Below are 14,065 nucleotides of genomic sequence, written 5' to 3' on the forward strand. Positions count from 1 at the left end.
AAAGTCCTACAGGCCCAGCAGCCAGAACTGAAGGTAAGAGTTAAAAAGGGAAAAAGAAAAAAGCAGCAACTCCTTTTCCTCATCACACTTTTTCAAATGCTCCAAATAATGTCAGGGGGGCAGAGGGGGACTGTGGTGGTGGAAGAAAAGGTAAATATCCAAAAGTTGAAGTAAAGTGGGCATTAAAGTGAGGCTGCAGCACCGTTCCCAACACAACACTCCGGCAAAGAACCAGCACAGCCCTACAGAGCTCACACACGTGTGACTTCTGTTTAAACTCAAATAAACTGCATTTATTTTAATGTAAAAAATCTATCAAAGCACCACTTAAATGTAACCAGATTTCTGCTTACCAAACAACTAAAAAAAGCTTCTTTAGACAAATCTTAACAGCTAATAAAAATTTAGACAGCACAGCGCCATGCACTGCATTTTTATGTTAAAATACTAAACCGACACAAACAGATTTCCTAAAATTGAAAACAGACATCAATTGCTCACCGGAAGACTCAGCAAAAGTTAAGTAAGCGGCCGAGAAACGGTTCATGCTCTGAGCTCCCCAGCACTGATACAGCTGTGCATTTCAGGGAGCGAAATCCTGAGATGTGATACAAGAGTTGCTGTCTAACAAGGGCAAGACAAAACCTGGAAAAACTTGATTTAAAAATGGACAGGATGGATCAGAGCCAATGCCATGGGAAAGGGATGCACTCTAGGTTTAAGCCAGGCGTCTTGAAAGGGACCAAGCCCAGCACACAAGGCTGCTGAACACAAACACTCTTACAGCAACGCTTGTGCTGTTACCAAAAAACCACAAGTGTGGGGGAGAAAACTACTACAAAAGCAGTAACCACAGTATTTTTTTGCATTGGTATATAGAAAAAAAGTGTATCACTAGGAGAGAACATTTCTAGATCATCAAGTCTTCCAACTTATTACACTAACTAAGGAAAATGCATTCCCTGCATACACATGCGTTTGTCATTTGCCAGAAGAGCAGAATGTAAAGACTTAGAAGGGAGGGTGTTGGGGGAGATGAGGAGAAGGGGTGCTGAGGAGGGGAGCAGCAAAGCAGTATCATCTAAGATGTTCTCTTTGAAGTATCAAGAAAGTCATCCTGTAAAAATTAATAGATTAGACCTCCAGCTGTTCAGTTCTCAGCTTTAAATTTAAAAGGTATTTAACTTTGCAACACTGGCACATAATCCACAAAATATGTTCACGTTTATAAAAAAAGATCTTTGCAATTAAAAAAGGTCATTAGTAATTAGTAATGTTTTAACCACACCAGAAGCATTTTGCAAAGGAAAAGCTGCTAACTACAGAGAGTATCAGTATTTTTACCTAAGCTAGTCACGTTATCCCTGTGTGCAACCTGGGTCTACCCACAGAATAGCAAAAACTCGGATTTACATTTTAAAAGTTGAGAAATCTAACCAAGATCAGAAAGGTCAGGGCAGACCTTGAATATCCTGGAAGATTCCACAGCTTCACCTGTTCACAGGGTTCCCTGTCCCATGTACCCTACCCAGGAACTGACGCTAAGGGAGTGCACAGGCGAGCCACCTTCTAAACACACCTCATCAACACAAGCTCTAAAGCGCCCTTCAAATAAACGGAACAAGAATAGTCCTGTGTTTAAAAAAACCCAACACACCAATCCTCAAGTCATCCTGCAAATCGTAAGCAGGTATTTACAGGCACAAACTTTGTTCTTTTCAAGGTTTTATACTTTTACAGTGGGAAAACTAGAGCCAAATGTCAGCAAGCTGCTGGCTGGAGCATTGGCGCCGGACACGCGCTGTCCACGCTGCCTACTCAAAGGGCCCCAGCCCAAAACACGCTAAGGATGATCTATTTAACACTGGTGAAAAAACAGGGAAGGATCCCACTAACCAAAACTTGTCTGGTTTCTTTTGAGATTCTCAATGTGCTCTAGGATTTACCTAATTAAACTGTTAGTGATATTTCAATAAATTTAGCATTAAAATAGCATGTGTGCTAGGCCACCTGAAGGCTCATTTTAGATCTCGCTTTACACTTTCTGTGGATACTCTGCTCACACTTGTATTCAACAGAAATTCACAAGAAACCACAGATTGAAAATGTGCAGTCATTTGTCTAGTACTAAAATTTTATATGGCCACATAAAGACATTTTGCTGTACCAAACCCTCTCCCCGCTACAGAACACTGCAGAAGCGGGCAGTTGGGCTGCTTTTATTTGTAACAGCTATATACTTTTAGGTTAGACATTTTTTCAATGCCTTATCCTTTGCTCTGTGCAAGTAACAACAAGGTCTATCTATAGGTATTGCTGATAAACAATGTTTTTCAGGAAAAAATGATTTGCAGTTTTATGGCAGAACATTCTACTCGGTCACTGGTAAAAAAACAGGTATCTATACATATAAATTAAGAGCAGACGTGGCGTAATACATCACAGATCAGAATAAATCCATGCTGTCATCTAAGCTCACATATAAATATTAAGTTGAATTCATTTCCTTTTACATCATATGTAAAGATCTGAAGCACATTCACATACCAGTTTCAAGAAATATATCCCCCCAAGTCTGTCTCACGCACTCTCGCACACTCAGCGTGTACAAAGCAACCCACTCCAAACTAACCTCACGACTAAACGTGCCATTATAAAATAAAAGACTTTGGTAAAATAAAGCACCGTGATGCAAAACAAATGTGTGATCTGCTTTAATTCAAATGCAGATAGACTGTCCACTAAAATGAGCAGCACATCTAAATCTAAAGACCAAAAATTAATAGACAGGCAGATAGATGGATGGATGTAAAGGCAAACAGAATGATTCTGGTAGTTGCTGAAATGCCAATAATTCACACTTTCTGCATTAAATATCTGAGTGCATTACAGCAGCAACAGCAAATCCTGCTGAAAACTCTGACCCTTGACTTCTCTAATATTTGCCATAAAGGTCCACAAACACATGCCTGCAGAATGTTTATAAAACAAAGCGAGACCATTTTCTAGCAGAAAACACTGAAAATGACAGTTGTTCAAAGTGAACAATGCGGAGTTACCATCATCCACATCCAGCAGGGGACACCTCTACATTTATTTAATTTTTTCAAAACAGATCAGAAGAGTTTAAAAGATCATATTAAACCCAAATCTAACGCACACCGAAATCTCTCCTATGATATGCCATGGGAGCATTCTTTCCTCATAAATCTGCATGCTAATCCACATCATTTATTGAAGATGTGTATTTCATATCTGTGGAGTATATCAAGTAACTTCTTGGCAAAGGCAACAGCATTTTTTTTTCACTGTTAGAATTCCTTGTGTAAGTTTAAACAGCCCTTTCAAGCAAACAAAGCAGCATCGGGATTCACAGATCCATCGCTGCAAAGCGCACAGAGCTTCATCGGTGAACTCATTTCCAACAACCCTTAGTACAGCACGGACCTGTTCCAAATCACATATTGCTTTCAACGATATTTAAGTGTTTGAAATACCTCACAAGAGGTCTGACACACTAGGTCTCAGTAAACAAGCCCAGTCCCTTGGTAAAGGCACTAAAAGAATTCAGCAGTGTTTGAAATAAAAAGCACGCAGCAGAACGTTAAGTAGGAAGAGAAAGAAAACAAAGGCTCCTAGCCGCATCTGGACCAAATCTGACCTTTGTTAATGTCTTTGGTAGCAATTTACAGACATTACATACTGTTTGATCATGAGTTTTTGCCTGCTGGCTCATTCAGATGATGAGTTCGATGTTATGATGAAATGTGAACAGAACCTCAGAGCTGAGCACGGAGCGCGCTGTGCCGCACGTGCCCTCCACTTCGGACAGACCAGACCCACAGCCACACAGCAGCTCAAGAGATTCTCAGTTTTCCAGTCAACACCTGCACGGTTCTAGGCTACATCTTGATGTCTTCACTTGACATCTGCACTATGGGACATTCAGAATTTCAGTTAAAAACTAAAAACAAAACCCCACCAGCACTTAATTACCGGGTTCCTAGATAATACTAACCAGCATTTCACCAAAGGGGAAATTGTTCTGGTTCTCTCAAACCAGGGAAAGCAAAACCTCATTAAACTGGCCATGGGTTTTTAAGTGAATTTGATCTGTTTTTCCTTTGTTAGCCAGAGCTGCGGTGTTGGAAGTCAACACGCTCGCTCTAGGCTCTGTGACGTTATATCTCACTCCCAGCTGTAGCTGCACGGCAGAGAGAAATGTGAAATTCTAGAAAGCATTTTTGGGGGAAAAAAAACTCATCAGCAGCTGCACAGAAAATGTTAGTGCAAGAAATGACACACTGAAGAAAAACTCCTTACAGAAAATCACATTTCAGCGAAGAACAATGTCCAGCCAGCATTAGTAATGTTAAATTCAGAAACAACATGTGCACACACAGGCAGAACCCACTGAAGGCAATCACTCACGGTGTAGGTGTGTACAGGTTACACGGGCACCTACAGCACAGGTGTCTGCAATAATGTTATCTGATGCTGTCCACCTTTAAAGCTCACAGCTCACACAGATGGCTGCATTTCAGCAAACCATTTTAATGCCATTAAAAGAGATGAGCTACAAGGAATATGACCCGTCATTAAAACAACTCAAACAAGTTGTTTCCCCCAGCAATCCGGGAATTAACGGAGTGTTTGGGAAGTTCTGATTCTGCTGCGTTTTGAGGGGCCTGTCTGTTACAAAGCTGCTCCTGCACAGCCTCCGGTCCCCGGCGCCCGCTCTGCTCCGCGCTGCCGGCGGAGGACGTGGCCCCGGGCGCGCTGCCGCCGGGACCCTGCGCGGGGACCCCCGCAGCCCTTCCTCCCGCCGGGACCCTGCGCGGGGACCCCCGCAGCCCTTCCTCCCGCCGGGACCCTGCGCACGGACCCCCGCAGCCCTTCCTCCCGCCGGGACCCTGCGCACGGACCCCCGCCGCCCTTCCTCCCGCCGGGACCCTGCGCACGGACCCCCGCCGCCCCTCCTCCCGCCGGGACCCTGCGCACGGACCCCCGCAGCCCTTCCTCCCGCCGGGACCCTGCGCGGGGACCCCCGCAGCCCTTCCTCCCGCCGGGACCCTGCGCACGGACCCCCGCAGCCCTTCCTCCCGCCGGGACCCTGCGCACGGACCCCCGCAGCCCTTCCTCCCGCCGGGACCCTGCGCACGGACCCCCGCCGCCCCTCCTCCCGCCGGGACCCTGCGCACGGACCCCCGCAGCCCTTCCTCCCGCCGGGACCCTGCGCGGGGACCCCCGCAGCCCTTCCTCCCGCCGGGACCCTGCGCACGGACCCCCGCCGCCCCTCCTCCCGTCCGTCCTCCCGTCCGGCACCGCCCGCAGCCGCCGTGGATCGCAGCGGAGCCACAATGAGGATAAATCACCCCACGCTCTCCCTCCCAGCACCGCAGGTGTAATTAAGAAGCCCACCAACAACGCCTATGCGTTAGTGAGGGGACTTGGCTCTACAGGCTAATCTTGCTCTTGATAATGCTGCACAGCACAAGGACTTGGTGAGTGTTCCCCAGCGCCGTGTTCAACACGTTTAGGAATTGCCTGAAATTTGGAGGAGGGCTGCCTGAAGCCTGCGCATCCAGCCCGCACGCTACGGCGGGGAACTGCTGGAACAAACACCATGGATACAAATCCCAGTCCACTAAACAGGTTTAAAATCTGGATAAATAAAGCCTTTTCTTAAATAGTTTCAAACACTCGGGGGCATGACAATGTGAAGTTAAATTATATCCACCAACCGAGGAGAACAGCCTGTTTGTCTCACCTATTGTATCTTTATCACTTACAACAACAGTCAAAGTAAATTGTCCCCTGTTCTACATGAATTTCCCCATCCGAAGAACCAGCCCATTCAAATCCCTCAAGTGAGTGAAGTGTGAAACAAAACGAGTGCCTCTATGCATTGTTGTAAAACTGGCTTGCTGTTTTATGTTAAGCCTGTGAAACACTAACATATTCTTATATAGGAACCCTGATTTAAATGGTTTTTCTTTCCAAGTGATGTACTGTTTTAACAGCAACATTGTGGTTATCGCGACCAGAAAGCAATTACTGATTTCACTAGATGTTACTAAGAATAGCGGTGATCAAAGTGAACGTAGGAGTGCTGCTGAAGACGTTAAAGCAAGCAGCGCTCCATATGACACACACACAAAATGTACATAATTTTAAGCCAAATCACACTGTTCATAAATGTGCTGTTCAGGATTAAATCACTGCTCAGGATTTATTTATTTTTAATCCATGAAATGAAGATCTGTGGAGTAAGTTACTCGTTTAACATCCGATTCTAAACACAGCGCAGTGTGTACATCTGCACACACACGTGTGTGTGAGCACACACACGTAATGGGGTGCTGTGTGTGCTGGGAGAGAACGTATATATGTGTTTGAGTCTGCCAAGGTAGAAGTGACAGGAACTGTGATTTGTGCTAACTAGCTATTGATCCAGTCAGATCTAGATGTTGTGTACACGGAACAATAAAAGAGAAGGGGCCAGGAAGGATGCTGTGTGCAACTCCATTTAAAAATGGAAAAGAAGGGCCCCAAACAAACCAATTTATGTCCTTGCCTGGGTGAAGCATGGAGAATGCTGATGGGCTTCCTAGAGTCTGCTGTGCATGCTAAACACTCCCGCTTGAAATGAGAGTCTCCTGCGCTGGGCATTAAACATGAACAAAGAGACAAACCGTGGGGGCTAGGATTCACGCTTCAGGAAGCCAAAGCTGGAAAGCCAACCAGAACTGGGGGTAGGAAATGGACCAGTTTTCAAACCAGCTCCCTTTTGATTTTCCCAACACCTCTCTTAGCAAAATTACTAAATGTGAAGGGCTGTAAAAGTCAAGTCAGTGCCATCAGATGCAATAAACACAATTTCCAACTACCGGAGCGGTACCAGAACATCAACTTTCCTGGCACAAAAAAAGGTTTGTTTCTTTTTTATAATACCAGTGTTTACATTTATGCTACATAAATGTACTTAGAGTACATCAAACAATTGCCTGTCTGTAGTACACCGCAGCTATCTGCACGTGCACCATTGTGATAGTCACACGCATGGTCAGACAGTTTGGGAAATATGGCTTTGATAAGACTACTGAATCTATAATCACCTTGATCTTAAACAGCTTTTAGAATAGTGAGCTTCCCAGTAAAATATTTTTTCCTGAGCTTGGGGAATGGTGATGCCCTCTGGACACAAGGAAGGATCAAAAATGACAACTCACGTCAAAATTAAACATCTGTCAGCTAAGCAAGTTTCATATCAGCAGATCCAGAGCCTTATTTCTACCAAAGGAAAAAGAAACGTTGAGAACGTTTCAGTTTGGTGTCACACTGCTAGTAGGCTCTTCATGCCAGCAGGGAAACACCTGAAACCAGAGCAGCAACACCACCAACGAATGTGTGTTTTCTAGGTTTAGGAAAATCTCTGTAAGTTTTGGGGGAATGGCTGGAGTCAGGCACAGGGCTCTTCAGCAGCTCCCTCCTGAGCACCCCACTCCTAGCAGCTGGCGGGGCTCTGAGCCCCCTCCTCAGCACCCTACACTGCAGCTGCCCTCCGCACCCCCCCAGGTGTAAGAGCAGGGACAGGACTCTGGAGAGCCTGTCTGCTCAGCACCACTCCCATGTGCCCTGCACCAGTCAGGCTGCCACAGCCCTCGAGAGCTTGTCCCAGAAGGTATGACGGGGATGGGGCTGGTGGCAGAGACCATCACAGGGCAGCCATCACCTGGGGCATCCCCCCACCTGGCTGCCCCAGCAGAGCCACCCGGCACTCCGCAGCCACAGTGCGGTGCAGAAAGGTGCCCGGTACCCACTGAGGTCCGCACCAGGGATGGAGCGGGTCTGGGGCTGGCATGTGCCCAGTGTCCCAGGGGTGCAGCCCTGCCACCTTCTCTTTCCCAAGCAGCCCACTGTACCCCCCACCCCGTGGGTCAGCACCCGCGCGGGATGACTGATACCTTCTTTGTTGGGGTTCGGGGGCTTGGGCTTCTCCCAGGGCACCATGGGCTTGTCCTCCTCCTGCCCCTCCATCAGGGCCTTCTCGCCAGGCAGGTACCAGGTGGAGTTGTGCTCGGCCATCAGGGAGTCCAGGTCGATGGTGCTCATGGCGCCCTTGACACCCTCCGAGCAGCAGCTGCCCAGGTCACTGTCCCCGTTCTGCCCCGTGCACTCCCCCTTCTTGCTCTTCAGCCCCAAGGGCTGGTCTTCTGAGATGCTGAACTGCTGCCGCTGGAGCTGGATCTGCGCCTGCAGGATCTCCAGGGGGTGGATCTCATCCTGGGCTGAGGTGCTCGTGGGGGTCCGCACCTGCTCCATGCTCGGAGTGCCAGGGTGGGTGCCTGCCGTGGTGCTGAGCCCATAGCTGTCGGGGGTCGAGGTAGACGTACTGAGGAGGCCAAGGGCCAGGGGCTTCTGTCCATTGAGAAGTGTGTGCTCCCCACGGGGCAGCTTGGGCGAACTGCCCAGCAGCGGGCTGCGGGTGGGCTTGGAGGCAGCGTTGTCAGAGCTAGAGGATACCTCGTCCTCGTTGCCGTAGCTGGTGCTGACCTCGTCGGGAAAGTCCACGTGCGGGGAGCTGCCGTCCGACTTGGTCACACTCTGGATGCCACTGTCCAGGGAGGACATCAGGTCGGGCTGCTCCCCCAGCAACAGCTCGCCACCCTTGCCCCAGGAGGGCGAGGTCAGGGGCTTGTCGTGGGGGGTGCCCCCGCCACGCTCCGTGCCCGCAGCCCCCGGCGGACCCCCTGCAGCCGCCGGCACTGCCGGCTGCCCCGGGCTGACGCCGGCCCCGCTGCCCTCCGTGGCAGAGAACTTCTCGAAGAAGGTGCCAGGGCTGACGTGCCCGCTGTCCCGTTTCCGGCGGCCCCGCCCCCGCCCCCCGCCCGCCTTCCCCTCGCCCCCAGCCGCCGGCTCCAGCACGTAGCCGGGCGAGAGGCTGCTCTCGGCAGGCAGCAGCGGCGCAGTGCCCACTGCCTTGCCCGCGCCACCTCCGCCTGCTGAGGGCCCTGTGGGGAAGTAGTCCTGGGTGGTGGGCGGCGGCGGGTCGGGCTCGGCCTGGCTGAGCTTGCGCTTGGCCTCAGCCGGGCTCTTCTTGTTGAAGGTGACGTTGAGGTTGGGGGCGCCCAGGCTAGCAATCATGTTCTGGCAGGCGGTGGAGAGGGCGGCCAGGCAGCTCTGCCCGAAGACATTGTCCTTGCTGGCCGGCTTGCTGAAGGAGCCCAGGGACAGGGCGCCCAGCTTGCTGGCGGCAGGCCGCGGGGGTGGCGGCGGCGGGAACTCAGGAGGGGGCGGCGGGTAGGCGCCCGGCGAGGCGCTGAGGGCAGGCGTGTTCCCGTGAGCCGCCGGCTGTCGTGCCGTCGCCGCGAAGGGGAAGCCAGGCTGGGCAGCGAAGTCGGCGGGGCCACGGCGCTCAGCTGGCGTGTTGGGCAGCGCCACACCACCGCCCGGTGACTGCAGCTGCGAGAGGCCACCCATGGCTGGCGCGAAGGGCGGGTGGACACCAGGCGAGGGCAGGGCCTGCGCCGGTCCCTCGCCCGCCATCCGCAGCGGCTCCTGCAGCCCCAGCGCGCCAGCACCCGGCCGGAAGAGCACGGCAGCGCTGCCCGGCTGCAGGCCCAGCTCGTGGGGGGCCGCCTCGGAGGGCAGCCCCGGCGCTGCCATGCGCCGCGGCAGTAGCTCCCCGGGTGGCGGCGGCCCTGCGAACCAGGCGCCGTCGGGGGCCAGGTGCGGTGCCGGCGGGTCAAAGCCGCGGCTGCCACCGCCGGGTTCCCGCTCAAAGGCAGGCGGGGGCAGGCTGCCGGGCGGGCCCACGTCGCCGTGGTGCCCCAGCTGCTGCAGGCTGGGCGGCCGCAGGCGCTGCTGGCTGCGCGAGGCCATCTGCTTCATCACCAGGGCCGCGTTCTGGCGCTGCGCCAGCGCTGGGTGCTCAGGGCCGCTGTGTGGCAACGGGCCCCCGAAGGCCTCAGGCGCCGGCGGGGTGAACTCACCCGGCAGGCCAGGGTAGGCCGTCGGGGACAGGTGGCTCTCCATCGCAGGCCCGTGCATGCTGCTGCCCCAGGACGCGCAGCGCTCGACGCCAGGGTTGCCGGGGAAGTCGAACCGCGGCCTCTTGGCCACACTCACGTAAGGGGCATCGAAGTGCTGCAGTCTTTGATTTGGTGGCTGTTGTGGAGGAGGGTGCTGCATATTAAACACGGGGTCGGTGTAGGGATGCATATTCCTGTTCTCCAGTCTGTGAATAGGGTATTCAAACTGTGCATGCTGGTTCTGCATTATGGGCCCATTGTCCTGCAGGTTGGGGTTGGGAGCGTTGGCTTCTGTTTGCTGTTGCCTAGGGATGGCTGGCGGGCAGGAGTTCTGTCTGGCCAGCAAGCCCGGTGGCTGCTGTGGTGGTTGTGGCGGCGGCGGCTGCTGCTGCTGCATCAGCGGGTGCCTGGTGCTGGCCCCCGGCTCGAGGCTGGCAGACATCTTCCGTGTCCCCCCGAAGCGCTCGAAGAAGACGCCGTGCTGCTGCTGCGGGTGCGCCTTGGCCACGGCCATGCCCGGCGCCCGGGGCAGCGCGGGCGCTCCCGCGAAGCTGCCGCCCGCCGGCACCTGCCGCCCGCCGCCGTAGTGCGGCAGCTGCCCCTCCGGCTCCGACGGCGAGAAGACGGGCAGCTCGAAGTGGCCGGTGGGGCCTTCGCCGGGGTAATTGTATTCCAGCGAGTCCACACCACCCTGCGCGGGGAGCCGCCGCTGCTCCAGGCCGTGGGGCTCGGAGGAGCCGGCCGCCGGCAGCCCGTGGAAGGAGGCGGCGCGGTTGGGGGACTGGTCGAGGGGCAGGCAGGGCGCCGGAACGGCGTGGCTGGAGGCGCCGGCGCTGTGGTGCTGGAAGTCGGGCAGGTTCCCGGGGCGCTGCTGCCCGAAGCCCTCGCCGCCCTGGCTCTCGGCCATGTGCTCGTAGCCGTCGGCGAACGCCGTCTGCCCACCCAGCGCGCCGCTGTAGCCCAGGAGCCGGCCGCCGTGCACGCAGGAGGCGCCGGGGTCGGGCCCGAAGTTGCCGCCGAAGTGCGGGGGGTGCTGGTGGGGGTGGTGGGCGCCGCCGTGGCTGCCGTGCGGCTGCTGCCCGCCGAAGAAGCCGTGCACCGGCGGCTGCATGCCGCCGCCGTGCAGCTCGGCGGGGCCGCGGCCCGGGAAGCCGTAGGCGTCCCCGGCCAGGCTCATGTTCATGCCCAGGAGGGGCGGCTCGCCCAGCGCGCCCAGGGCCGGGTCCGCCGCCGCCGCCACCGGGCCGCCGCCGGGAAAGGCCGGCGGCTTGAAGTGCGCGCTCATGCTCAGTCCGGGCTGGCCGAAGCCCCGCTCCGCCTGCCCGCCGCTCCGGCTGCTGCTCTGCGGCTCGAACTGCTCCAGCCCGAACATCCTGCGCGGCTCCTCAGAAGGGCATGGCCGCTGCGCGCCGCTCCGCCGTCCCGCTCCCCGCAGCTCCCCGCCGCTCGGCCGCCCCGCTCACATCCTGCCGCGCCGCCGCGCCGCTGGCACCGGCCGCCCGCCCGCGCTCGCCCCGGCGGCTCGCCGCTCGCTGCTGCCCGAGAGCCGACGGGGCGGCGCGCCGCCGCTCATAGGCTCCTGCGCCCGGGAGCTGCGCGCCGCATCGCCGGCCCGCCGGGCGCTGCGCTGGGCTCCGGCGGCGGCGGGGCCGGGGCGGCGGGGCCGGCGCTGCGAGCGGGCGCTGGGAGGGATACGCCGCGCTCCCCTGCGCGCTCCCTCGCTCTCAGCCGGCGCTGGCGGAGCAGCAACAAGTTTTGCATTTCAGCGATGAATTTCAGCCATCGGGGCTGCGCCAATGAGCGCCGCGCGGCCCGGGGCGGGGCTCGCCGTTAAGGTGGCTCCGCCGCGCCGCCCGGCCCCGCGCCCCGCCCGCCCCTCGGCTCGGCTCGGCTGGGCTCGGCTGGGCTCGGCTCGGCTCGGCTGGGCTCGGCTCGGCTCGGCTCGGCTCGGCTGGGCTCGGCTCGGCTAGGTACTCCCCGACCCGCTCCCCGCGTCCGGCGGCCCCGTCGCGCTTGGGGCGCGGGGTGCCAGCAGCCGGGTGCCGGAGCGGAGGGCACCGGGGCTGGAACCGACCGGCGGGATCGGGGACCCGGCGCCGCCCACCAGGCAAGGCGATCCCCGCGCTCTCGGGAGCCCCGTGCCACCCGCACGGAGAAGCAGCGGCTCGGCGGCGCCGCCGTCCCGGCAGCCCCGAGCTGGTGGCGGACTGACGCGCCCCGTCGGGCCGGGCCAAGGCAGCGGGAGCGGGGGCTGTCAGAGCCAGGTCCGCCCGGAGGGAGAGAAATCCATCAGGGCCGGGGGGGATTTAACGCAGCCGTCGGGCCGAGGCAGCTCAGGTGCTCGCGGCTGGCACATGTCGATAGCTTATAAAAAATAAAAATGAAAATTGCTCCCACCAAAAAAAATGAGATCTATAAATAAGCGGCCGAGAGTATTTGTATATGGCAGGAGAGTTTTAAAAGGATTTTTTTCTGCAGGATCAGGATGCTGCGCTGTGATTAAATATTGATTTTGTGTAATTAGTTTTCATGTGAACTATCCTCCTTGCTGATGGCTTGGAGATTTCAGAACTGGCGCAGAAATGGAATTGGACATGGAAATTATTACTTAGCAAAGTGAGAGTGGGGGGGAGACGCGGGGCCCGGGGTGCGGGGCTGGCACCGGGCGCAAAATGGAGCGCACGCGGCCCGACAGCAGCACAAAGGAATAACGGGAAGGTCTCGTTCGTGCGCTGCCGGGAGCGGCGGCCCCCGCGCCGCGTCCCTGCAGAGCGGCAGCGGCCCGGCCGCGGCTCCGGGGCACGGCCGGGGCTGCCCCCTCCCCCCCCGCCGCTCTCTGCGCCTGCGTGCGCGCCGTCGGAAACGGCTGTTCCGAACGGGCACAGCGCCCCCTGGCGCGCGGCCCCGCGCCGCCCGAGCGCCCCCGCGCTGCCCCGACGGCGGGAGGACGGGCCGGGAGCGGCTGCCGCTGCCCCTGCCCTGCCCGAGGCCTCGCGCACGGCGTCCAGCGCCTTTCCTCCGGGGCTGCGCGCAGCTGCGTGGACGGCGAATAACGTGATGAACGGCGCCTGGGAGCTGGCGGGGCCCAGCAGATCCGCTGCCCACTCACCTGCAGCCTGGCCCAGAAACGCTCTTCCCACGCTCCACTTCTGCCAACTTCGACAGCAGTCCGGCCGCATCCTGGCACAGAAAGCAGTTCCTGAAGCCCATGAGAGCCCTTTCTGCCCCAGGCTCCGGCAGGCACACGCTCGGGCTGGGCTTGGGGGCGCTGGGGGTACCGAGGCTCGCGGCGGATGTCACCCTCCTGCAGGACGAGAAGGATCTGTCAGCGTTACTGCGGGAGCAGCGTCTCTGATGTAACAAAACTTTTCACGGTCTGTACCTCAGAGGAGCGGCATTGACATCCTTTGGCTTTTGCTCCAAGGAGATGTTTTCCAAGCAGCAAAGCAGCAAGTCTGCTGAGGGCCAGCCCGTGGCTGCCCAAGGGCACACACTCTGCTCTGCAGTTTAGCTTGTGACTGCCTTGATGGTAATAATTTGTTGTGAAAAGTAGCATTCACTCATTATTCAGTATTTTTCTGGCCAAAATGGTATCAAGTTTAAAAATCAGATCACTTTAGAAAGAGGCAAAAAGATGGATTAATTTTAAGAGCTCAATAAAACAAGAGCATTGTAACCCAAAACAGTATTGGCATTTTAATGCCCATCCTGCTAGCACAAAATCACACACTACAGCTGAGGCTCTCTGCCCTGGGAGCATCATCAGCCCTTGCTGAAGCATCAACCTCGGAGAAGCTGCAGAGTTTTGTCTTAGCTAGAGTCCATTTTTTGTTGGTGCATCCAATCCGGAGTGGCCCCAGATGACACTTTCTGTGTCAGACACCACATGCTCACTTCTTCCCCAGCTGCTTCACCAGAGGCTTTTCTGCTCCTCTACTGCTGGCCAAGGCACCACATCTTCCAGGAGCAAATTTTAAGGCTGAAAGTTTCATCACTCGGCAGTAACTCCCAGCAGCGCTGGCTGCAGCTTG

General features: G+C 56.2%; 1 protein-coding gene across 8 annotated transcripts in view; it reads right to left on the minus strand.

Moving 5' to 3' along the window:
• MN1 (MN1 proto-oncogene, transcriptional regulator) overlaps window positions 1–11,505 on the minus strand; it is a 192,690-nt gene extending 181,185 nt beyond the window's left edge. For all 8 annotated transcript variants that reach the window (XR_009819915.1, XR_009819914.1, XR_009819912.1 and 5 more), the window contains exon 1: window positions 7,968–11,505. Coding sequence is in view for 2 of the 8 variants with exons in the window: in XM_062010014.1 (XP_061865998.1) it covers window positions 7,968–11,406 (3,439 nt within the window). In the remaining 6 variants the exon portion in view is untranslated. The remainder of the gene's footprint in view (window positions 1–7,967) is intronic.
• Window positions 11,506–14,065: the final 2,560 nt, after the last annotated feature.

The sequence above is a fragment of the Colius striatus genome, chromosome 17 (assembly GCF_028858725.1).
Source record: "Colius striatus isolate bColStr4 chromosome 17, bColStr4.1.hap1, whole genome shotgun sequence".
In the NCBI taxonomy this organism is placed as follows: domain Eukaryota; kingdom Metazoa; phylum Chordata; class Aves; order Coliiformes; family Coliidae; genus Colius; species Colius striatus.